We start from the raw sequence: 25,954 nt of genomic DNA, 5'->3' as shown, positions 1-25,954 counted from the left end.
ATCAAAATTGCAGGACTGAGAATGAATAAAGAATACTCTAATAATCCTACAGGGAAATTACTTACCTATGTTAAGTACGCGTACAGTCATACGGCATACATTATACAAGAGTGCAAGAGAATACAGCTATCACAGTTCGACAACACACGATTCACACTAAATAAACACAAGAGACATATAAATATGACTGTATAGACAAACACAACAAAACCTAATAGCATAAATAGAGTGCAGAGATCACACAATAGCTCACATGCCCATACGCTGGCGAGGCACTCTTTCTCGATCTGGGAATAGCGTCGCTCAGTCTCGGTCAACGTCCTGGAACAGAATGCCACAGGTCTGAGGCCGTCTCCCTGCTCCTGTAGCAGCGCAGCTCCCAGGCCGAAGTTGCTGGCATCGGCGCTCACCACGGTTGGTTTGTTGGCGTCGTAGAACGCCAGCACTGGCGCAGAGGTCAGCATTTGCTTTACCTCCTTGAATGCTTGCTCCTGTTCGTCTCCCCAAACCCTGGCCGTGTCCTTTTTCAGGAGGCTGTTGATGGGGTGCATGACTCATGACAGGTCAGGGAGGAATTTCCCCAAAGAGTTGATCATCCCAATTGTCTGCCGTAGCTCTGTCAGGTTGGTGGGACTCGGTAGCTCTGTTATCGCTCTGACCTTGCTCATATCCGGCCTGATGCCCTCTTTGCCTATCACATGGCTGAAGCACAGGATCTCAGTTTTAGTGAACTGGCACTTACTTCAGTCCAGATGCTCTGATGGTTTCTAGCACTTTGCGAAGATTCTTGTCGTGGTCCTCCCTGTCCTTGCAGAATATCAGGATGTCATCCATGACCACCATAGTGCCCTCATGGTCTCCTGAGAGACCATGAGGTATATATACCATGAGGTAGGTATATATATATATATATATATATATATATATATATATATATTGGGGCGACTTCTTCGGGACTGGGATGATGGTGGTGGCTTTGAGGCAGGTGGGGACAACAGCCTGGCTCAGGGAGATGTTGAAGATGTCTGTGAAGACATCTGTGAGCTCATCAGCAGTCTCTCAGGACACGACCAGGAATGTTGTCAGGACCTGGGCTTTCCATGCGTTGGTCCTTCTGAGGACTTGCCTCACGTTGTCCTGAGAAAGTGTCAACGCCTGGTCGCCAGGAAGAGGTGGAGTCTTCTGTGCCGGGATGTTGTTGTCTGTCACAAAGCACGCAAAGTAGACATTCAGCTGATTCAGCAGAGTGGTGGAGCTGTCGCAGAACTGTGGAAGTTGGCTTGTAGTCCATAATGAACTGAATCTCCCGCCACATGTTCCTGGTGTCTCTGCTGTCGCTGAAGTGGGTGGCGATCCTCCTGGAGTACTGTCTCTTGGACACTTGTATGCCTCGTGACAGGTTGGCCCTCGCTGTCCTCAGGCCCACCTCGTCCCCAGCTCTGAGAAGGTTCTGGTGACCGTGACATCATCCATACATTTCCTCATGTATGCAGTGACGGTCTCCGTGTAGTCCTGGAGGTCTGTGGTGTTGTTGTGGGTGGCTGCATCTTTGGATACGCTCCAGTCTGTGATCAGGCCACACCCGTATCTGCCTTTTCTCAGGTATGACGACTCTTACGAGCGGTCCGTAATGCCGGCGTTAGCATAACAGTGGTGTGGTCTGATGCCCCAAGGTGGGGAAGAGCAGGGGCTTTATAGGCATCTTTATGTGTCGTGTCAACATTGTCCAGGATGTTAGCTCCTCTGGTGAAAAAGTGGTGGGTGGGACAACGGCCCACCTGAGTGGGAAGGACTTCTAACAACCCTCATTGTGTTGGGGGTTTGTGGGGGCGACTTTCTGCCCCAGCAGGACTATAAGTGTCTGGACTCAGTAGCAGTGAGTCACAACTGAAGGAGTCCTGACGTGGATGACTGAGACCTGCAGACATGTCTTCAACCAGCCTGAAGTAAGTTCTCCTCATTCTGCTTTGCTCTTCTTGACCTGCCTTTACCTGGAGGACTCCACACACTTAACTCTGACTCAGTGCTTTAGTTTGGAGTCATGGTCATCTTTATGTTGGAGGATGAAGTCCAATCCAGACTGCTTAGGCTCAACAGATCAGAATGTGTTTCCTATGAGTCTTAGCGTCCTGCTCATTCATTGAAGTGTCTTTTGGAACAGATGGGTTAGCAGTTAGCAGTAGCATCTTCACACTGTTAGTACTGACTCTATTGTTGTGTTATTGCTGGAAGATTTTTAGAGTAATCTTTCTCATCCCAGCACTGTCTCCTGTGCTCATGGATATGTTTGGTCCTGACTTCTTATAACTAAATGATATAAGAGCTAAGATGGTCGCAGAATTTAGGGTGAAGCGGGGAAAGGTTTCTAAAATGTTCTCACCATTAATTAAAAATCCCAAAATGCTTTGTGTTCATACTGACCCTGACACCAGTGGTGTGGAGCAGCAGTTTCGGATCTACGTAGCTCTTTTAGGCTCTTTTGGTAAAATGGTTGATGTTTTTTTCCCTGTTCTGTTTGTATGTAGGGAGGGTAATGGGTTTCCATCACTCTACCTTTTGTTTATATGTGAGGAGTAGGGGGGATTATGGTGGGTATCACCCAACTCTTTGTTGATATGTATGGGGGGTAATGGATTTCTATCACCCTACCTTTCTGTTATAACATGGTAATTTGTGTGTCCTCAGGTTTGAACACTACAAACCACCCAAGAGCGAGGAGCGGCCGACTCCTCCCGCCTCCCTCCTCGACCCATCAGAACTGGATCCCAGTGGGTCAACACCCGGCCCAGGGGCTCAATACTGGTTCAACGCGGCCGAGTTTGTTCCAGGACAGCCGTACTTTGGACGGGGTAAGTGATCCGTTGTGGATATTTTCTTAGGTGGGAGTTGGGCTGTTGTTCATGTTGGTATTTGATAAAACTGTTGTTTTGTTCGTCCATTGACGAACAAGTGGACAGCAGTGCACTTGTGTAGTCCAATCAGGTTGTAGGCGTGTGGGCATCATGGTGAACAGTATTTTGCTGTTTTGATGTTGTGGGTCGTCTGCAGCAGAGCCGATGAAGATGGCAAGCTCCGCCCCCCTCACCGAAGAGTGCGACACTGGCGCCGTGGAAACAGTGGAAACCATCGTTTGGAGACATTTGGAGTCTGATTTTTGCCATCCTGCGTCACTGGATGAAGGCTGATGTGTGTGTGTGTGTGTGTGTGTGTGTGTGTGTGTGTGTGTGTGTGTGTGTGTGTGTGTGTGTGTGTGTGTGTGTGTGTGTGTGTGTGTGTGTGTGTGTGTGTGTGTGTGTGTTCATTAATGGTTAAGAGCCTGTTGGATCACAAGCTGTCTGTCAAAGTGGGTGAACGGATGGATGGATGAGAGACGGATGTCCTTATGTCACAGACATCTGTTGAGATACTTCTTGTAGCTAGCATGAACAGCTAGCCTTAGCCTCCCTCCAGTGAAGGTGAGGTCTAGAATGTGGTAGCGCCCTCTAGTGGCATAAAAACAGCTTTTAACCCCCGACCCCTGGCTGTTGCTTCATTAGCTCATCGTCCCACTGACAGACACTCGTCTTCATCCTCCACTCTACATACTCCTCCTCCTCACCCTCCTCTGGCTCCGCCTCCTGAGTCAGACTCAACCAACTTTTATTTATATAGCTCTTAACCACATCAAGAGACATTTCAAAGCCCTTTAATAGACAGAAAAACCCAACAGAACCCTCCAGAGCAAACATAAGCCACAGCAACAGGACTCATTGGACCGCTAGCTGCTCAGGTCGCTAACAGCAGCTAGCAGCTGTCTGCTGTGGTGATGAGTACTGATTCACTGTGACATGTGACCAATAGTGATGTTTAAATGGAGGTGGCCCCACCCTGTCCAGGATCAGGAGGAACACGTGTTCACGTTAAACTGATGTTCAGGTGACGGTCCACTCGTGTGACCGGGTCGACACCAGAAGACCACCTCCTGATCCTCACGCCACACACACACACACACACACACACACACACACACACACACATACTTCAGCTGTAGCACCACAGACGGGTGTGACTTTTATTATCTCATGTTTGTACGTTGTTTCCTGGATCAGGTCAGAGCAGCCGACACACAGTCACTCCCTCCTGTGTAACTCCTTCCTATGTCGCTCCTCCTTTGTCACTCCCTCCTGTGTAACTCCCTCTTGTGTAACTCCTTCCTATGTCGCTCCTCCTTTGTCACTCCCTCCTGTGTCCACCAACGTCCGTAGGTCTCACGATGAAAGGACCAATGAGACGGTCAGAAGGTTGGTGCGGTCAGAAGGAACCCTCTCAGGTCCAGCTTCATCACCTCTGAGCTCCTCATGACGTTGCTGCGCTCACGTGACGTCTGGAGGTTCTAAACCAGAGGTCACCAACGCTGTTCCTGCGAGCGACCGTGCGCCCCCGAGCACCCCTTGTGGCGCCAGCGAGGCGTGGTCTAAACATATTAACATTAATTAACACATTAATGATATTGCAACTTAATTATTCAGCATTCTAAAATGATATTTTATTAAGTTAAAACATTCAAATAAAATACTTGATATCAAACTCGCCTCTCACCAAGTCGAAGGTCATTCGTGCGTCTACGCCTGACACACTGACCAGGTGATATGAGGAGTTAGCCTGCTTGTGCTTTTGCCCAAAAACCATGGAAGAAAACACAAAAGGACATCGTATTTTCAGAGTGACTGGGAAGAAGATTTCTTTTTTTACGTCATTCAAAGAGAAATGTTTGTGTCTTTTTTGTGGGATGACTGTTGCAGTACCAAAGCGGCACAACGTGGAGAGGCATTTCCAAACATGCCACAAAAACATGACTGTGAACTACCCACCCAGCAGCACTTTATGTACTGAGAAAGTCAGTGGGTTAAAGGCAGCTTCAGACAAACAACAGACTTTTTTCACAAAGCCGGTCAAAAAATCCCAGAACGCAATCGAAGCTTCGTCTAGAGCTGCCCGTTTTTTGATAAAGAACAATAAACCACTTTCAGATGGTGAGGTTTTTAAAGAAGCTATGATGCTTGTCGCTAAATAATGATTCAAAGATGAGAAACATGGTCGTGATGTCATCTCCGATGTCCAGCTTGGAGCAAGTACGATGGCTAGACGAGTGTCGTCTTTGTCTGCGATTTTAACAGAGCAGCTGGAGGCATCGCTGCTGGAGGACCCAGAGTAGATACTTGACCTCTCATTTTTAATGGGTTAATTGAATATTGTGTTGTATTGTATGAAAAGGGAGGTGAATTTGTGAATGTGATAAATAGGGATTGTGTAAAATGAATGGAGCTAATGGTCAGGAACAGAGTGTGATGTTTGAAAGGCTTAAGCAAAAGGTAAAACTAGTTTAGATAGGGTTAAACTGGTAGAACCACTGACTGCTCAGAACAGCTACATCTGTGGAGACAGTGGTTCACAAAATGACGGCCGCCGAGTGAAGATCAGATACCTGGGGTAAAATGGTATGCAAGCTTGCCAAAATAAAGATTAACTAAATTCCAGCCAAATAACCAAATTAAACAGTTGACAGATTGAACAAATGGTCTGTAAATCTGACTGAAGGTCTGACGAGACCATTTAGTGTGAATGCTGTGTTGTCTAACTGATAGCTGTATTCTTGTACTTTCTTGTGTAACGTGTGCCGTATGACTGTACTTGTACTTAAAAGAGGTAACAAATTCCGCTGTAGCATTATTAAAGTATTCTTCATTAGTTAGTTAGTTATTCATTTATTTCAGACAAGGCAAGGAAAAACAAAACAAAAAACAAACAAATAATCAACAACAAACAAAATAATTAAATAAGCAAATAATAAACAAAGATCATAACCCAACAATACAATTCTCCCTGAAAGGGAGTGGGAAGAAGAAAACTCATGTAATCCCACCCCAGTTCCTGATTCAGAGATCAACACACTGAGCTTCACTGCTACTTCGAAGATTCAAGGATAATCACACAATAATTGCATCATGATTGCGTAACCATGGGCAACACTGAAATTATCACATTGCAATAGCAATTCGACACAACAATGTAAGGAAGGCACGATATACCAACAATGGTAATGTACAATATACCAACAATGGTAATGGACAAATGCCAACAGCAGTAATTAACAAATACCAACGATGGTAAAGAAACACTGAGCACATGTTAACAAACAGAACAGCAGTTTGAGTTAAAGACCCTCATCTCTATACTTTGACCAGACATGATGTTTATATAACAGTTTGAATTGATCAGTACTTTGGCATTTCTTGTGTTGTGAGACCAGATTGTTCCAGAGTTTCACTCCGCACACAGACACACAAAAACGTTTATGCGTGGTTTGAGCTCTCGGCAATGAAAAATATCCAGAACCTCTCAAGTGATGAGCCCTGACTGGAGTTATAAAGAAATGTTGGAAGTTTGGTGGTAATAATTATTTGAATGTGTGTGATTGTTCCGGTGGTGGTCGGAGGGGCCGTAGGCGCAGATTGGCAGCCACGCCTCCGTCAGTCTGCCCCAGGGCAGCTGTGGCTACGTACGTAGTTTACCACCACCACGTATGAATGAGGTGTGAATGAATAATGGATCCAATGTAAGTGACTTTGAATGTCCAGACAAGAAAGCGCTATATAAATCTAATCCATCATTATTATTATTATTATTATTATTATTATTATTATTATTATTATATAAAACTATTGATGTATTATATTGTACAATATCATGAAATTTTAGCAACTTTGACTGCGTAAACAGGTTATGAGTATGTTCAAGAAAACCAACCTAGTGAATGTTCCACACTGCTCTTTTCTGTAATATGATCAGAGGATTAATTGTGTTCTGATAAGTATTCCCCCAAACTTCAACACAATATGTAAAGTACGGGAGGACCAAGGTGCAGTATAAAGTACAGAGTGCATTTCCATCAAGGTATAATTTTGCTTTATTTATAATTGAGAGGGTTTTGGATATTTTTGTTTTTATGTGTCTGACATGGGGTTCAGATCAATGAAGAGACCAACTGCATACTTTTTCTGCTCCAGTGGGGTGTGCTCTTGATACTCACACGTTCCCACTTCTATTTGTTGATGCTGTAGGATCTTCTGTAACATGTCCATGTCCATATTGGTGCTTGGTGTAGTCTGTGTTCTTGGTGTGTTTGGCATTGTGATGATGAGGAGTCACAAGCTGCATCAATGTCGATACTGTTCAAGGTCTTCTATGCTCTTCACCAGCAAGACTTCTGCTGCCAGCAAGACTTCTTCATTTTTCTTTGTCAAGTACTCGTTTATGAATACATTTGTGCCCTTTAGCTTGCACCCCTGTTTCAGCAGTGCCATTTTCTTTTTCCGATTAGTAAACCTTCTGATGAGCGCTGGTGGTCTCTCGTTCTTTACTGGTAGTAGGCGACACGCCTCGATGTGCTCCCGGTCCAACTCTATCCCCTTGCTCTGGAGATAGGAAGCCACCTGTTGCTCCACCGATGGTGTCTCCTGCTCGCTGGGCTCCCCGCTGTCCACGGCCACTGCACGAGCTTATGAGGGAGGCCTGATGTTGATGCCGGTGATGACCACATCATTGATGCGGGAGTATTGGTCCAGCTCATCCACTCGCTGCTCGAGATCCACAATTCGTTCTGGAGGCGTAGTAGTTTCACCTCCTCCAGGAGCCCCAGAAGCTGCTCCTGTTGTGTTCTGACCTCCTCCAGGAGCCCCAGAAGCTTATCCTGTTGTGTTCTGACCTCCTCCAGGAGCCCCAGAAGCTGCTCCTGTTGTGTTCTGACCTCCTCCAGGAGCCCCAGAAGCTGCTCCTGTTGTGTTCTGACCTCCTCCAGGAGCCCCAGAAGCTGCTCCTGTTGTGTTCTGACCGCAGTCACATCGCTGCACAGAATATTGAGAGAGTTTTATCTCCCTGAACTCTTCTGGTGTCGGGCTTTTCCTTGGTGGGGGCATTCCGGTAGTTTGTGAACTAAAGCATCCAGTGGCAGGGGATGCTCCAGCCTGTTTGTCAGGGCGTTTGCGTTCCCTGGCTCAGGCTCTACTTTGCAGCACCGACCGAGACAAGCAACAAAAGTCCACAGCGAAACACCCGGAAAAAACAGTCAGGCACAGTCAGGACTGTATGTATAAAGAAACAAAAATTATATTAAGAGTCCATTTACCACAAAAAACGTATTCAACGAGCAGCCACCTACAGCTACAACACTTCCTCTTCCTCTACAACACTTCCTCTTCCTCTACAACACTTCCTCTTATCTTGCCAGGGGGGCATCATTCAAGTCTTAAAACAACTTTTGAGAAAAGAGTGAAATTGTAAAAAATAGAAATATTTTTTAGAAATTTCAAATCAGCAGCTACTGTCTCACTATTCTTCACTACAGACGGAGGCCAAAACCCCGATGATTACATTCTTGGGGAAAAATTCCTCCGTCTCTCATCCATCCATCCGTTCACCCACTTTGAAAGACAGATGGGATCCAACAGGCTCTTACCCATTAATGAAACACACACACACGCACACGCACACAGACACAGACACACACACACACACACACACACACACACACACACACACACACACACGGGATACTTGGATGAAGGTGATGAAGGGAGGACACATCAGTACAAAATAATGGCTATGAGCAGCTTTAATAAAGAAAACTGAAGATCCAGCCTTCAGGAGTAAAACCTTACAGTTTGACAGTAAATGTCAGAGTGATCGTCAGGCTAACAGGAAGTGCTAGTGTGGTACACTCAAAATATATGGTCATATTTGTTTTTATTGTTGGGGATTAATGTTTACATATTATTTTACTGATTTATCAGCACTTTATTTTCACCAATTCTAATTGATGAAACATTTTTATATTAACGTCTGTCCTCCCAGATATTAATTTCGTCTTTATTTTGAGACAAAGTAACTCAGGCAGCAGGGAAACAGGAGGGCGGAACCTTAGTGCAGGTCGTGTTGCACCCAGGTGACTCTAGGTGAGGACCTCGGCCCCTCTCCTCAGAACAAACTGGAGATGCAACAAGAGTGGCTCGTCTCTCTCATTCCTGTGACTGTTTTCCTGTGTTTTCAGGTTAGTACACCGTGACAACCACAAAATGACTACCTCCTAGAGTTCATTATTTTTAGCATTATTGACATGCTTTGGTGGCGTTTCTCAACGTATAAAAGTAAGTTTGATGTTAGCTAGAAAACTCCTCCTAGCAAGCAAAGCCGCTTGGCGGGAGTTTCAGAAAATGGCGCCTACCTGTTCCATATTAGGCAGAGACCATTTGCATATGTGCACATTGCGTGGCAAGATTTTAGTTGTTTTCCCTCTTTTGGCCCTGCACACCTGACCAACACTGTAAATAGAGTGTTTCTGTTGGGATGTGATTAAACTAATACTATAGGATCTGTTTACTATGGTGCATTATGGAAATTACTTGAACAAGCAGATGCTTATATTTTTGAATGGCTATTTTCTGTTTATAAAAAGCACGGTTAGTTTCATGTGGCTTTCAGGAATAAATAGTTACAGTACGAAGGGTGAAACTGTATTTTCATCAGTTTTAAAGGTGTTAGTTTTACTGTATATGAGTCCATTAATATTCCCTATGCAATGAGTTTACTGTTTTAGATTACACCAGTCTTATACTACTGGCAGTAGCTTTCAGTGGATTTTGGTACAGTAAATGTGAAGTTGACTTTACAGCACTATATCTCATAGTAGCCATGGTAATAGCATAGATACCGAAAATGTGCTTTTGGGACAAAAGTAATGTACCATCTGAATCCCTCTGGTTCATGTTTATTTATTTTTGGTTTATTTTGAGTTTTAAGGGGAAAATCTTAAACTGTGATGTGAGATGGAGCGGAATACACTGTGTGCTGGAGTTGAAGCATGGACATATGAGAGCCACACAATGGACATTGAGACATGAACTTTATTGTATTAGGGAGAGATTAGGGACATGAATGTTTATCGTAATGTTGTGAATAATTGTAAAATAAAAAGAACATACTGGAGATGCAGCAAGGGTGGTTCGTCTCTCTCATTCCTGTGACTGTTTTCCTGTGTTTAGGGTGGGAGGCATACAGAACCACCATTCATTTGTTATTACGTACCTCAGTATTTGGGACCGGTAACACTAACAGCTGTCAGTGATAAACAAGTCACACCAAAACCCACAAAGAAACTTGTGGGTTTTGTTTATTAGCAATATTTGAAAAAAGTTAATTTGTTAAATATTATTTTGACTTATTTTTGTTATTTTAGAATTATACCTCCTACATGAAACGCACAAGAAAGACTAACAATAAATGTCAAGGTAATGTTTAGCAAGAGCGCCATGGCTTGAGGGACTTTTTCTCTTTCATTTATTGATGGCCTGTCACAAAACAGGGTGGGAGCTACCGTCCATTAACTTAGAAGACAGTCCATTCTACTTTCTAATATAAATGTTTTAAAGGGGGTGGGGGTGCAGTGGGGGAGGGGGGCTGCTATAGGTACATTTGACAGAAATCGTCCAGGTCCTCATTAAATAAGTCCCACTCATCCTCGTCGTCGGTCCCGGCGGCCAGCAGCATCAGAAGCATCTCTCTCAGGTTGAACGTCCCCATCTCCTCAACATCGATGCCGAAGGAGTCTGTGCTCTCCTGCTCCTCAAAGATGTTCCACAGCGGAGTCCGCCTGGAGTTCTGCTGGGGACACACACACACACACACACACACACACACACACACACACACACACACACACACACACACACACACACACACACACACACACACACACACACACACACATCAGCCTTCATCCAGTGATGCAGGTTTGCAAAAATCAGACTCCAAATGTCTCCAAACGATGGTTTCCACTGATCAGTGCTTCCACTCAGCCAGCAGAGGGCGCTGCTGTGGAGATGCTGCTGTTCTTGGCAGACCTTCAACAGAACCAGTGGACTGGTGGCCCCTTACCATGTTCCTCTCATTGGATCTGGGCTGCTGGCGCGGGGGCTGGGCCTCCTCCAGTCGTCCACCAGGAAAGGTGTGTTTATAGAAACAGTTGGCGCCAAAGGGACATGTGCCACGCCCCTCATCAAAGTACCGACACGGCTTGTTCCTGGAGGAGACAGAGAAGACTGTCAGGGATTCAGACACATCAGACAACACCGCCCACTCCACAGCCCAGATGTTCTCCCGCAGATCTACTAGTATAACCCCACCCATTTGTGTAGCCCCACCCCTTAACCGTTTCTGGCCTGGCCCACTTACCGCATGCCGTCTTTGTATTTCTGGAAGAGATTCAGCTTGTCGTCCTTAACTTCCACCCAGTACTCACTCGGGATGACAAAGTTGGATGTTATTCGACACTCTGGGCAAGATCTGGAAATAAGTAGAAAAAATGGTTGTACCATCTGAAACCGGGAACGTTCAGGAAGAAGCTCCTCTGAAGGAGATTAAAGAACAGTCTCAGTAGATGTTTGGTGAGAAAACGGGAAAACGTCAATTGAAAAAAGTCTCTGGTTGGTTCACAGACAATGTGATGGAACACATCGCTAAACCTCGTTCAAAGTACCTCTGAAACATATTTAGATAACATTTTTAATGCTTTTAATGCAAGAAGATGAATAAATATTTGTTATCCAAAGGTGTTAAAGTCGATCCACTGGACGTGAAATGCGAGTTTCACCTTTGCATGCTAATGAGGTATAATTAGCATGACACTCATCACCTGGGTTAATCTGCTGACACAATCTTTTTGGGAGTTTTGAAACTCCCAAAAAAGATTGTGACCCTTTGTATACTACTGAGGAAGATTAGTATACAAAGGTGAAACGACCCCCCCTCCTACCATCACACACTGACGACTCCACAGACGATCTGACTCACTTGATGATGTTGCTCTCAAACTGCTTGGCCCTCCTCCACGTCCTGATGCACTTCAGGCAGTAGCAGTGGCTGCAGTTGGACAGGATGCCGAAGCGCCGCTCACTGGGGTTGGCCTTCTCCAACACCACTTCCATGCACACACCACACATCTTGTCCTTGCTGCGCTGGATGGCGAACGAGAGCTCCATGTCCTTTTGGGCCTCCATGCACGCCTGTGGACAGGTGCAGGAAGTGTGTGTATGTTACCATCGTGTCAAAGGAGTGTGTGTGACAGCTTGTGTAGTGTGTCAGCAGGTCGTTACCTTGGTGTGCTCTGAGCGCTGACTGATGTCAGTGGGGTGGAGCACTGGGTGGCCACACATGTCACACACTTCGCCATGGAGATAGGGACAGTTGATTCCATTACGGCACTCTCCCACAGCGGCATAGAAGCAAAGCTGCTTCCTCAGCTCCCTGTTTTTAGGTGCGGCGCCAGCGTCGCACTCTTCGGTGAGGGGGGTGGAGCTTGCCATCTTCATCGGCTCTGCTGCAGACGATCCACAACAACAAAACATCAAAATACTGGTCAACATGATGCCCACATGCCTACAACCTGATTGGACTACACAAGTTCACAGTTCACCACTTGCTTGTCAATGGGCGAACAAAACAACAGTTTTACCAAATACCAAAATGAACAACAGCCCAACCCCCACCTAAGAAAATATCCGCAGCCCTAAGTCTCCTCACAAGGGGACGTAGGTGGGATCTAGTGGTTCTCCCCAACACACCACGCGGATCACTCACCCCGTCCACAGTAAGGCTGTCCTGGAACAAACTCGGCCGCGTTGACCCAATCTTGAGCCCCTGGGCCGGGTGTTGACCCACTGGGATTCAGGTCTGAGGGGTCGAGCAGGGAGGAGGGGGGAGGCATCAATGTCTGGGGGGTCTGCGGCTCCTCGCTCTTGGGTGGTTTGCTTTGTTCAAACCTGAGGACACACAAGTTACCATGTTAAAACAGAAAGGTAGGGTGATAGAAACCCACCGTAACCCCCCCACCCCTCACATATAAACAAAAAGTAGAGGGATGGAAACCCATTATCCTCCCTACACACAAACAGAACAGGGAAAAACATCAACCGATTTTCCAAAAGAGTCTAAAAGAGCTACATAGATCTGAAACTGCTGCTCCACACCACTGGTGTCAGGGTCAGTATGAACACAAAGCATTTTGGGATTTTTAGTTAATGGTGAGAACATTTTAGAAACTTTTCCCCGCTTCACCCTAAATTCTGCGACCAGTGCTCCTCGTCTTAGCTCTCATATCATTTAGTTATAAGAAGACAGGACCAAACATATCCATGAGCACAAGAGACAGTACTGGGATGAGAAAGATTACTCTACTTTACTCTGACTCACACTTTACTCTGAGTCAGAGTAAAGTGTGTGGAGTCCTCCAGGTAAAGGCAGGTCAAGAACAGCAAAGCAGAATGAGGAGAACTTACTTCAGGCTGGTTGAAGACATGTCTGCAGGTCTCAGTCATCCACGTCAGGACTCCTTCAGTTGTGACTCACTGCTACTGAGTCCAGACACTTATAGTCCTGCTGGGGCAGAAAGTCGCCCCCACAAACCCCCAACACAATGAAGGTCATTAGAAGTCCTTCCCACTCAGGTGGGCCGTTGTCCCACCCACCACTTTTTCACCAGAGGAGCTAACATCCTGGACAATGTTGACACGACACATAAAGATGCCTATAAAGCCCCTGCTCTCCCCCACCTGGGGCATCAGACCACACCACTGTTATGCTAACGCCGGCATACAGACCGCTCGTCAGAGTCGCCAGACCTGTGAAAAGGCAGATACGGGTTTGGCCTGATGGGTCGTCAGAGGCACTCCAAAACTGCTTCTCCACCACAGACTGGAGCGAATCCAAAGATGCAGCCACCCACAACAACACCACAGACCTCCAGGAGTACACGGAGACCGTCATTGCATACATGAGGAAATGCATGGATGATGTCACGGTCACCAGAACCTTCTCAGAGCTGGGGACGAGGTGGGCCTGAGGACAGCGAGAGCCAACCTGTCACGAGGCATACGAGTGTCCAAGAGACAGTACTCCAGGAGGATCGCCACCCACTTCAGCGACAGCAGAGACACCAGGAACATGTGGCGGGAGATTCAGTTCATTATGGACTACAAGCCAACTTTCTCAGTTCTGCGACAGCTCCACCACTCTGCTAAATCAGCTGAATGACTTCTTTGCGTGCTTTGTGCCAGACAACAACATCCCGGCACAGAAGACTCCACCCCTTCCTGGCGACCAGGCGTTGACGCTTTCTCAGGACAGCGTGAGGCAAGTCCTCAGAAGGACCAACGCACGGAAAGCCCAGGTCCTGACAACATTCCTGGTCGTGTCCTGAGAGACTGCTGATGAGCTCACAGGTGTCTTCACAGACATCTTCAACATCTCCCTGAGCCAGGCTGTTGTCCCCACCTGCCTCAAAGCCACCACCATCATCCCAGTCCCGAAGAAGTCGCCCCCATCCAGCTTCAACGACTACCACCCAGTTGCCCTCACTCCCATCCTTATGAAGCGCTTCAAGCGGCGAGTCATGCACCACAACAAGTCTGCCCTCCCTTCAACCCTGGACCCTTTTCAGTTTGCCTACCGGTCCAATCGCTCGACCGATGACGCCATCTGCACTGCCCTAAAGTCAATCCTCACCCCCCTGGAGACCAAAGACTCATAACCAGAATGCTGTTCATTGACTTCAGTTCAACATTCAACACAATCATCCCCCAGCAGCTCATCCACAAACTGGACCAGCTTGGAGTTGAAGAGATTTAAATACATGCTGTTCATTATTTTGTTGGCTGCATAAATATTTAGTTTTAATCATGCAATAAACTTTTCTATCACTCTGTCTCAGTAAATTTCCACACACTTGTACTCATCTAATTACACACACACACACACACACACACACACACACACACACACACACACACACACACACACACACACACACACACACACACACACACACACACACACACACACACACACACACACACACACACACACACACACACACACCTTACAGCTGCCAGCCACGGACAATTAACAGCTTGGACTTTACAACTGAGGTGTAGATTTTGGACAATTTCAGTGTGTTTTATTCTTGATGAATTAAATATTATGAGTGGTTTTTCCTGATTTTGAGTGTTATGATGCATCAAAAATGTTAAGTGCACTTTAGTCAGTCAGTCACCCTCAGATTACCACCGCTATATCCGCTGCAGCGGGTCACGGGGAGCCGGAGCCTATCTTGGTAGCATAGGGCGTGAGGCGGGGGACACTCCGGGCATGACGCCAGTGCACCATGGAGCCACACACAAAGCCAGACAACCATGCACACACACACTCATTCCTACAGGCAATTTGGAACGGCCAATCAACCTGAAGCGCATGCTTTTGGAGGTGGGAGGAAGCCGGAGAACCCGGAGAGAACCCACGCAGACACGGGGAGAGCATGCGAACTCCGCACAGAGTGGGACTGAAACCCGGGTCCGCCAGCAGCGCTAACCACTGCGCCACAGTGCCGCCCTTGCACTTTAGTAGTTTATTTAATTTATTCTGCAGATTGTAAATGTGGCAGGACAGTGCTACACTCCCCACCGTGAGGGGGCAGTATGGCAGACAATCAGCGAGTGGTTCCGTATAAGTAGACCTGGTCGGACCCTTCTCCGTCCTTCTTCCGCTTCCTCTTCCTCCTTTACGGAGCCGACAGCTGGGCGTGGCAGCGTCTTGCGGTCAGCAGTTTAAGTTGCAAAATAAGGTAGGCATGCTCGCTCTCCTCGATTTGCTCAATGTATGGGCCCCGTGTTTACTCCGGTTTTTGCCCCGTCCGGCAGTGTGGTGTTACTGGGACCTGGGCTGTCTCCCTTGGGCCGGTGTGCGTGCGGTGCGCTTTCTGAGGGTAAGACGCTTAGTTGTCTGCCTTTTTATATCAAGCTGCTGATGGTCTGTGTCGCCATGGATGATGGTTCTCTCTCAGAACCATCTCTCCTAGTCTGGGCTGCGGGCTTCCTCCTCCTGCCGTGTGCGACACCTCAATCCTGCCCTCCGGTAGGATGTTTATTTGTAACTTTTGTTATTTTGTAATGTCCTATATTCATATTTTAAATAGGTTAATTTGTTTATTTTGCAGTGTGCGGCCATCATTGCCGCTGTGAGCCTCACTGCTGTTTTGGTTCTTGGTTCCTCGTTCTTCGTTCGTCGTACTTCTTCCTGCGCCTGTGTGTCTGCTCCGGGGTTTGGCTCATCTAAAGGCTTCAATCACCGTAATTCGGCGCTGATTCGGCCCATATCGGGCCAGGCCCCATTCACGGTGGTCAAGGCTGTATAATACGGCGTTCTCCAAAGTCCTCAACGTGAGCCAAGGATGGGTGTCCCGACCCTCTCATCGATGCTGAGCCACTACCCCTGGAGGGTGGTTTTAATCGGAGTGGCAGACTCTCCCAATTTCTTGTTTATTCATCTGTTATTTCTTTCGTTGAATTATTATTGATCAGTTTGGTGGGTGATATTTGATTTATTGTTTAGCAATCTTTTTTTATCCTCTTTTTGGATAATTAGTGTGTTAGACAGTTTATTTTGGGTTTACTGATATTTGGTTATAGTGTGTGAGGGTTGCCTTGATCTATTGTTTCTAATTGTGTTCTTTTTTACTTTGACAGGTGCTGAGGGCCCAGAGCGGCAGCGGTTCCCCTGGTGGTGGTTCCTTATTCACGTTGTTGGTTTGCTGTGTCACGGGTGCAGTGTAGTTTTTTTTGGATCTCTCCCCTTTTTGTTACAGCTGTCGTGGTAAACCCCAGCCCTGTCCCTTGTTGGTAATTCCTCATAACACTCGTTATAATCATATTCGTAGTATTCATTTAGTCTGTCCTCATTTTAAAATAAATGTTTACTAAAATTATATTTTTTAATTGGAAATCACACTCTTCTCCTGTGGAATGTTCTCGAATCGTGTGCCTTGGACCAAATTGAAGCCTGTTTATCGGTAAATCTTGTTCATATCCTAGGGTGAAAGTCCCCAGGTGGCGTTGTCGGCAACGGCTTCATACTTCTCGCCTTGCCACATTAGGCTCACCTTTGGTCTACCCACAGACCACTCAAAACAAGTCCCACTTGGACCTCACAGCCTTTCTGAGGCTCACCCTGGTCTCCCTAGACCAGTCAAAACAAACCTCTCTCTCACGAGGCCTTCAACTTTTCTTCTCCAGCTGCTGTCTTAGTTTCTGGCTCTTTCCCTTTTAGTCCTAATGCCAATCACAATCCCATTTTGCTGCACTTCTCTACCTGAAGTTCTTTTGCAGCAGCTGCCCATGTGCACCTGGAGTTTCAGCTGACACATTCTCACTGCGCCACCAACTCTCACACGTTCTGTCTCTGAGGCGTATCAGCAGCAATGCCTATTTACAGCATCCAACTACGCTTGGTGACTTCAACTTTGGACATTTTTATTCTTTGCCAAATCATTGTAAGGAATCTTAAATGACCTTACCTTTAGTTGGTCCGTAACTTCACAGAGAGGATGCCCCTCAGAGCCAGCACCAATCCCTGCTCTCCCTTCAGAGATCCTTTAGTTGATCCTCATCCTGCCTTCAACGCCAATTATGTAGTAAAAGTTTTATATTCCAGCAAAAACCAAAATAAAATGCAGATGCAACACGAAGCAAAGTCCTTTCAAAGCTTCTTTATTCCGTGGGTTCTTGTTATTGAGGTAAAGTAGGATCGTCATAAGTTTAAAAAGTTTGTTCCTGACAACAAGTCTAATACAGATATCCGGGCTCTCCACAGTCCCTGACTGCTGGTACGACACGGGTCTGACATCAGACTCAGCTGAAGAAGAGCAAATTCTATCTCTGCCCGGTCAGATTTAAACAATTCAGATTAAGAATATGCATGAGGGGATGTGGTGTCTTCTGGACCAATCCGATCGTGACAGGTCTGAGGACACATCTTCTCGACGTAGTTTCTGTCTCCGGTCTCATCCTGTAAACAATCCTGAAGGAGGTAGAGCCGCTGGGGGCCTTCCTGAGCAGGTAGGAGGTGTTACAGCTCCAGGTGAGGTCCTCAGTGAGATGAACCCCCAAGTACCTGTAGCTGGAGACCACCTCCACAGCTGCTCCTCTGATGTGCAGGGGGCGAGGGATTGTCTCCTCCTCCTGAAGTCCACCACCATCTCCTTGGTCTTCCCCACGTTGATGCAGAGGTTGTTGTGTCTGCACCAGTGCACCAGGTGCTCCACCCCCTCTCTGTATCTGGACTCATCGTCGTTCTGGATGCGTCCCACCACTACTGTGTCGTCTGTGAACTTTACGATACGACAGCTCAGGTGTTTTGCTGAACAGTCATACGTCAGTAGGGTGAACAGGAGGGGGCTGAGCACACAGCCCTGTGGGGAGCTGAGGGCGATGGGGGAGGAGACCGTGTTGTTGACCCTGACAGTCTGTGATCTGTCTGCCAGGAAGTCCAGGACCCAGTTCCCTGTGGTGGCAGACAGTCCCAGCTCTGACAGTTTCTGCACCAGGCGGGGGGGTGATGGTGTTTAAAACAGAGGTGAAGTCCAGGAAGAGCAGGAGGATGTAGGAGTCCCTGCTCTCCAGGTGGGTGAGGGATGTGTGGACCACAGAGGAGATGGCGTCGTCGGTGGAGCGGTTCCTCCTGTAGGCATATTGGTGGGGGTCCACCATAATGTCTATGGAGTCCTTGATGTGGGCCATGACCAGCTTCTCAAAGCACTTCATGACTATCAGGGTGGGGGCCACCGGCCGATAGCCATTCAGCTCCTTCACCGAGTGGCCTCTGGGGACCGGGACGATGGGGGCGGACTTCAAGCAGCTGGGGGCCGTTGCTAGCTGCAGTGAGGTGTTGAAGATGTCTGTTAGCACCTCTGCTAGCTGGTGGGAACAGTCCTTCAGCTCCCTCCCTGGGACGCCGTCGGGGCCTGCAGCCTTGCGAGGGTTAATCCTTTCAAGGGTCCTCCTCACATCCTCTGTGGTCACACTGAGGGGCGTGTCGTTGGGGGAGGGGGGTAGTTTGGTGCTGGGGGGGTTGTTGGGGTCCTCAAATTGACATTGACATGATAAATAAAATGAAGACATGAAAGTCAATGTTCAATTCTTTATTTTTTCTGATTTCATGTTTCTAACTAATACCGCTGTCTTGGACACAGAATCTGGCTTTTTGTGGTTTACTCAATTATTTTACACTGAGCCACAGTGGCTTGGTCTGACTACCCCCTAGTGCAAGCCCAGGAAGAGACTGGACAATATCCTCACCTCCATCCTTTAGTCGTCTTTTGACAAAATCCTTCAAAGAGTCAAATGACGACATCTTTGTTCATGGAACTAAATAACAGAGAAACTAACGACTTCCACAGATAGCAGGAACGTAGAAAGCTAAGGCTAATAACGAGTATTTGTTGACTCCCGCTTGTTGTCCCCCCCAGAAAAACATCCGACTAGGAACACATCTAAGCTGTTATTTCTGCTCTAGCTGTATGTATGGATTCAAATTCTACTTTTTAATATTAATAGAAATTGAGAAATCTACTTCGATTTTTTTACATTTCACCAGGAACTGAAAAAAAATAGGGGACTATAACTGGAATGAAATGGGGGCGGCAGGACATCGGTCCACATTGGTTTAGGAACCGGAGGAGGATTAGTTCAGGACCAGCGTGTGTGGAGTCTGAACCGGTAGCTGGAGAGATCACGTGAACATACACACCCCTGTGTTTATTTGATGTTTGTTTACAGACCCATATTTACTACTGCTGACGTCACTGGTGCTGACCTGACCCCATCGTGTCTCCGCTCAGGATCACGTGCTGTAACATAATTTGACCAGTAGGGGGAGCTCTACACCTGCATTGAGACACAGCAGAACAAGAGGTTATTCTAACCTCTGACTGTAGAAACTTCATTATTCCACTATATCCACAAAAACAGAAAACATTGTGAGAGTAATATTGTGAGAGTAAAGCATTTCCATGCTAAAAAACAAGGATAACAAAGTTAATTTACAGCTGATTATTCTGAAGGAAAACACTCATGAAGGAGGCTGAACTAAAAAGGGGGGTCTTCAGTTTGTTCTGGAATGTGTAGACTGGACTCTGGAGCAATGGTCACGTGGTCTGATGGGTCCAGATCCACGTGGGTTTCTGTCTTCTTTATTCGTCAGCCGTGGTTGTATAGTGGTTAGTACTCTGTGTTGTGGCTGCAGAAACCACAACAAAGTGGTTGCTGCGGTGTTACTTGGTGGTGTGAATTTTTCTCACTCCCTGATTTTTTAACTGTTTTCCAGTTTTGTTTTTGAATCGGCCGTGATCGTATAGAGGTTAGTACTCTGCGTTGTGGCCGCAGCGAATCCGGGTCACGGCAGCTTTTAATGTAAACTGACTAAAAAGTCCCCGCACTGAGGGACGGTGTTATGATAGGTTCAACTCGAGGTGCAGCGACGTCATGTACCCATCAAATGACGTCATCTGCAGACCCACTGAATGACCACATCTGTCCATCTATGGATTTTTCTTCCCTGAAGAATTGCTCATATTCCAAGGCAACTACCGTATTTATTCGAGTATAACGCGCAAAATTTTCTACCTAAAAAAGAACTCAAAGTTTGGGTGCGCGTTATAAACGAGGACTGGGGTGACACGCTTAGATGTATTAGTATACTGTATTATTTGCGCAACGACTCATTTGTCGAAGATATCACTGACCACAATCGCAAAACATTGAATGCAACCACATCTCTCGACCCACAAAACGTCCATGGTCGATTTTTAGTAACCGTATCCAAATCATTTGCGTGGGCGATCTAAAATAAATAATTCATGATGGCTCATGCGCATCACTCCTGCAGAGGCGAGGCGTATCTAAGGAAATGGTATTCAATAATCAAATGCGTCATCAGCAGACCTTGTCGGATGGTGTCATTTCCGAGAATTCTTATTATCCGCTGTGACGTATGATATTTGATTATTGATTAGCATTTTATTAGCTACGCCTTGTCTCTTCATTTCCTTTCCTCGCCTCGGCCACACTGAAACGTGAGTTACCGGTAAGCATTGCTGGTGTATCTGATGATGAATCGGACTTTGAAGGATTTTAAATACCGGTAAATATTGTTAATTTTATTTCGGTATTGTGTTCATAGTTTACGTTGTCAATAAATGATTTTTATCATGGACGCACATGTTTAACAATGTTTGGCACTTACAATGCTTTGTCTGAGCCGAGAAAAAGTGAAACAAAATTTTATACCGATTTTTAATCGAAAATTAGGGATGCGCGTTATACACGTGTGCGCGTTATACTTGAATAAATACGGTATATCAGGATTTATTCAGCTCATAGCTTTACAGAGGGCTTCAGGGACCATGGGACATCATTTTTGATCCCAGATTGGCCCCCAAGGAGCCCAGACCTTAACCCCGGTGAGAATCTTTGGGCTGCACAGGAGAAGACTTTACGCAGGGGCCTGGAGGCTTATGAACTGATCGCGTTGTTTTTAATTTTTTCACTCCACAAATATTCCGGTTCCGTTTTCCACACGTCAGCTGTGATCGTATAGAGGTTAGTACTCTGTGTTGTGGCTGCAACAACCCTGGTTCGAATCCGGGTCGTGACATGGTTTAATTCAGTTTAAGTGGACTGGGTCTGACTGTTAATATTAGATTTATTTTAATGTTTGTTGAAACTCTAAAAAGAGCTGCTGTATCTACTTTTGAAATGACATTTTTATTCTTTAAGTCTTAAATTATTAATTATCTCAAAGTTATCTTAAAGTTATTTTAAAGTTCAAGTTCACCACACCGACAAGTTTCTTTTTTTGCAGGCGAGCTTCAAGTTTAAATTTCTCGACGGTGTATTTTTTTCCCTCCTCCCCAAATTCTGTTGTCTTTTTACATCAGCCGTGAAACCATTCAAGAGAGCTGTTCTAAAGTGTCTCAGTTACCTCATTGTTAGAGGGATGTGCTCCCGTTGCCACTGACCAGTTGGCCAGGCTGTTGTAGGAATACACCAATGGTTCCTCCTTACCATCCCATGGGAACGAGGTGGGGGTGTTTCCACGGGGTGTTGGAAACTGGTCTCTCAGCACGTTAAACAAGGCTCTGGAGAACGGTCTGAACAGTCTCTCTGTTCCCACACCACTCAGACCTGCTGTGGTTCTGACAGCTGAAACTGTCATAGGGGCTAGTGCCAGTACCTAACAATTGCCACACCTCTCCTACTACTACATTTTGGTCTGAAGTTAGGGCTAACGTGTGTTCAAGCTATTGATCCGCTCCCTGAGACAGGGGGGGGTAATTTTTTAGCCATGCCTTTGACATCACTAAATAAATGGTTTATATTCTCTCAAATCATCTTGCTAATCGATTCTCAGGGGCATCTGACGATAAGTCTTACCACTGCACATGTGTGGCGGGGTATCTTCTTCCTCCCCTTTGTCACAAGGGTGCGCTGCTGACTCAATGTACCATTCATTCTCACCTGCAACGTGATTTGTCAATTTATACTCGTCTGGAACTCCACGTGGGATGCCAATAGCATCTGTGTAGACTGGACTGTCCTCCAGCATCGTGGTGTATGAGCTCAGGTGTGACCATGTCCTCACCTCAGCCTTGAACACATTGTAAATCTGTATGGGAGAAATGAGACACACAAGTGCACATCTTCCTGTCCAGTTTGGGACAAGGAGTCCTTTGTGTCTTGGTTTTAGTCTTGTTAATTGACAGTTGAGCTTGAGCGAACTGCAACTGTATTTTTCATAAGTCAGTTTCTAAATCAGTAAATTTATTTTGGTATTTTTCATAGAAGTGGCAACATCTCTGTGTCCTTTGTCCCTACTTTGCTCTTTCTTCAACATCCTCCACTGTCTTCTTTATCAACTTTCTATCACTCTCATGACCTTCCATCAGGGACTGCTGATATCCTCTCTCTCTCTCTCTTACAACTTCTGCTTCTCTTCCTTGTCTGACTTCTTCTAGTTCCTTTCTCAGTCTCTACATCACATGCAACATTCTCTCTATCTCTTCTGTCTTTCACTCTCTCTCTCTATTATTGCTGCTTTTAATTCAAATAAAGTTTGACGTGCATCATCTGTTTCTCCATCCTCTTCAGTTTTTAACACTCCCTCTTATACAGGTAGTCGTCGACTTACGACTGCGATTGGTCCAGACAGAGAACGGTCGTAATTCGACTTGGTCGTAAATCGACTCTTGAGTGAAAATTCAATCCAGCATAACTGGCGCTGGTTCTTGGCTGTGGGTCGTCGGGATCATCAGCTGGGGCAACGCATGGGTTGGTGGGAGCGGGAGATGATCTTTTCATAATCATTGTGAGCTTTGTCTAAAGTGTTCGTTTCTATTACTCCTCATAAATTTCACGATATGGACGGAAAGCGTTGTTTGCCATCCGTTCATTCCTTGCAAATCTTTCTATGTTTGGGTCCATTTCTTCAAAGTGTGCACGGAGTTTATTTAACAGGGAAAAGCCTTCTGACAAGCCTTTGGTGGTGAACATTTTTTTCTGTTTCCTCCTCTTCTTTCTCCGCTTCTCTTCTCTCTTCTTCTTCCACTCTTTCTTCTTCCAGCGCGATCACTTCTTCATTCGTAAGCTACATTTCTCCGTCACAGCCTCCCAAGCAGCCCAGCCCATCAGTACTGGGCTGGGCTGCTGATCTCACAGTGTGACTGAACAGTGTGTGTGCGGCGTGGTGGCTTGTTACGACCCAGCTAGAGGACTGGGAAATAACATAACTATGATATAAAAAGGGGGAACATAAAACATTTATTCAAATTCAAAGGTTTAACTAATATTGAGCGCAAATGTAGTCATAAACGAGCACTTGACAAAGAAAAATGCTGACATCACAAGGATCGCAGGACAACTGCAAAAACAAGGCGAGATTCAACAAACCTGGGTAACAAACTGTAAGATCTTCATCAAACTAAATGGGTCACCGGAGGCAGCAGAAGTCTTGCTGGTGAAGAGCATAGAAGACCTTGAACAGTATCCACATTGATGCAGCTTGTGACTCCTCATCATCACAATGCCAAACACACCAAGAACACAGACTACACCAAGCACCAATATGGACATGGACATGTTACAGAAGATCCTACAGCATCAACAAATAGAACTGGAAACGTGTGAGTATCAAGAGCACACCCCACTGGAGCAGAAAAAGTATGCAGTTGGTCTCTTCATTGATCTGAACCCCATGTCAGACACATAAAAACAAAAATATACAAAACCCTCTCAATTATAAATAAAGCAAAACTATACCTTGATGGAAATGCACTCCATACTTTATACTGCACTTTGGTCCTCCCATACTTTACATATTGTGTTGAAGTTTGGGGGAATACTTATCAGAACACAATTGATCCTCTGATCATACTACAGAAAAGAGCAGTGCGGATCATTCACAAGGTTGGTTTTCTTGAACATACTCATAACCTGTTTACGCAGTCAAAGTTGCTAAAATTTCATGATATTGTACCATATAATACATCAATAGTTTTATATAATAATAATAATAATAATGATGGATTAGATTTATATAGCGCTTTCTTGTCTGGACACTCAAAGTCACTTACATTGGATCCGTTATTCATTCACACCTCATTCATACTTGGTGGTGGTAAACTACGTACGTAGCCACAGCTGCCCTGGGGCAGACTGACGGAGGTGTGGCTGCCAATCTGCGCCTACGGCCCCTCCGACCACCACCGGAACAATCACACACATTCAAATAATTATTACCACCAAACCTCCAACGATTCTTTATAACTCCAGTCAGGGCTCATCACTTGAGAAGTTTTGGATGTTTTCATTGCCGAGAGCTCAAACCACGCATAAACGTTTTTGTGTGTCTGTGTGCGGAGTGAAACTCTGGAACAATCTGGTCTCACAACACAAGAAATGCCAAAGTACTAATCAATTCAAACTGTTATATAAACATCATGTCTGGTCAAAGTATAGAGATGAGGGTCTTTAACTCAAACTGCTGTTCTGTTTGTTAACATGTGCTCAGTGCTTCTTTACAATCGTTGGTATTTGTTAATTACTGCTGTTGGCATTTGTCCATTACCATTGTTGGTATATTGTACATTACCATTGTTGGTATATCGTGCCTTCCTTACATTGTTGTGTCGAATTGCTATTGCAATGTGATAATTTCATTGTTGCCCATGGTGACGCCATTGTGATGCAATTATTGTGTGGTTATCCTTGAATCTTCGAAGTAGCAGTGAAGCTCAGTGTGTTGATCTCTGAATCAGGAACTGGGTAGGATTATATAAATTTTCTTCTTCCCACTCCCTTTCAAGCAGAATTGTATTGTTGGGTTATGATCTTTGTTTATTATTTGCTTATTTAATTATTTTGTTTGTTGTTGATTATTTGTTTGTTTTTTGTTTTGTTTTTCCTTGCCTTGTCTGAAATAAATGAATAACTAACTAACTAATGAAGAATACTTTAATAATGCTACAGCGGAATTTGTTACCTCTTTTAAGTACAAGTACAGTCATACGGCACACGTTACACAAGAAAGTACAAGAATACAGCTATCAGTTAGACAACACAGCATAGATGGATGGATGGATGGATGGATGGATGGATGGATGGATGGATGGATGGATGGATGGATGGATGGATGGATGGATGGATGGATGGATGGATGGATGGATGGATGGATGGATGGATGGATGGATGGATGGATGGATGGATGGATGGATGGATGGATGGATGGATGGATGGATGGATGGATGGATGGATGGATGGATGGATGGATGGATGGATGGATGGATGGATAGATAGATAGATAGATAGATAGATAGATAGATAGATAGATAGATAGATAGATAGATAGATAGATAGATAGATAGATAGATAGATACTTTATTAATCCCGGAGGAAATTGCATATATCCACTGCTCAGGCATTACATAACAAATAATACTGGATAAACACCAGGAGAAAAGGAAACCCTGACATCACAGGACATA

At 45.5% G+C, this 25,954-nt stretch overlaps 1 protein-coding gene across 1 annotated transcript; it reads right to left on the bottom strand.

The window, feature by feature from the left end:
* Positions 1–10,494: 10,494 nt before the first annotated feature.
* On the bottom strand, positions 10,495–13,387 carry LOC137589699 (probable E3 ubiquitin-protein ligase makorin-1). The gene is made up of 7 exons (XM_068307553.1): positions 13,368–13,387; positions 12,670–12,851; positions 12,186–12,409; positions 11,884–12,095; positions 11,266–11,376; positions 10,969–11,113; positions 10,495–10,692 (listed from the first exon to the last, which is right to left on the bottom strand). Exons 1-7 carry the CDS (start codon positions 13,385–13,387, stop codon positions 10,495–10,497), a joined length of 1,092 nt encoding a protein of 363 aa, XP_068163654.1.
* Between the last annotated feature and the right edge of the window lie 12,567 nt (positions 13,388–25,954).

This window comes from Antennarius striatus, chromosome 22 (genome assembly GCF_040054535.1).
Source record: "Antennarius striatus isolate MH-2024 chromosome 22, ASM4005453v1, whole genome shotgun sequence".
Lineage (NCBI taxonomy): Eukaryota > Metazoa > Chordata > Actinopteri > Lophiiformes > Antennariidae > Antennarius > Antennarius striatus.
This window is presented reverse-complemented; position numbering and strand designations above follow the sequence as displayed.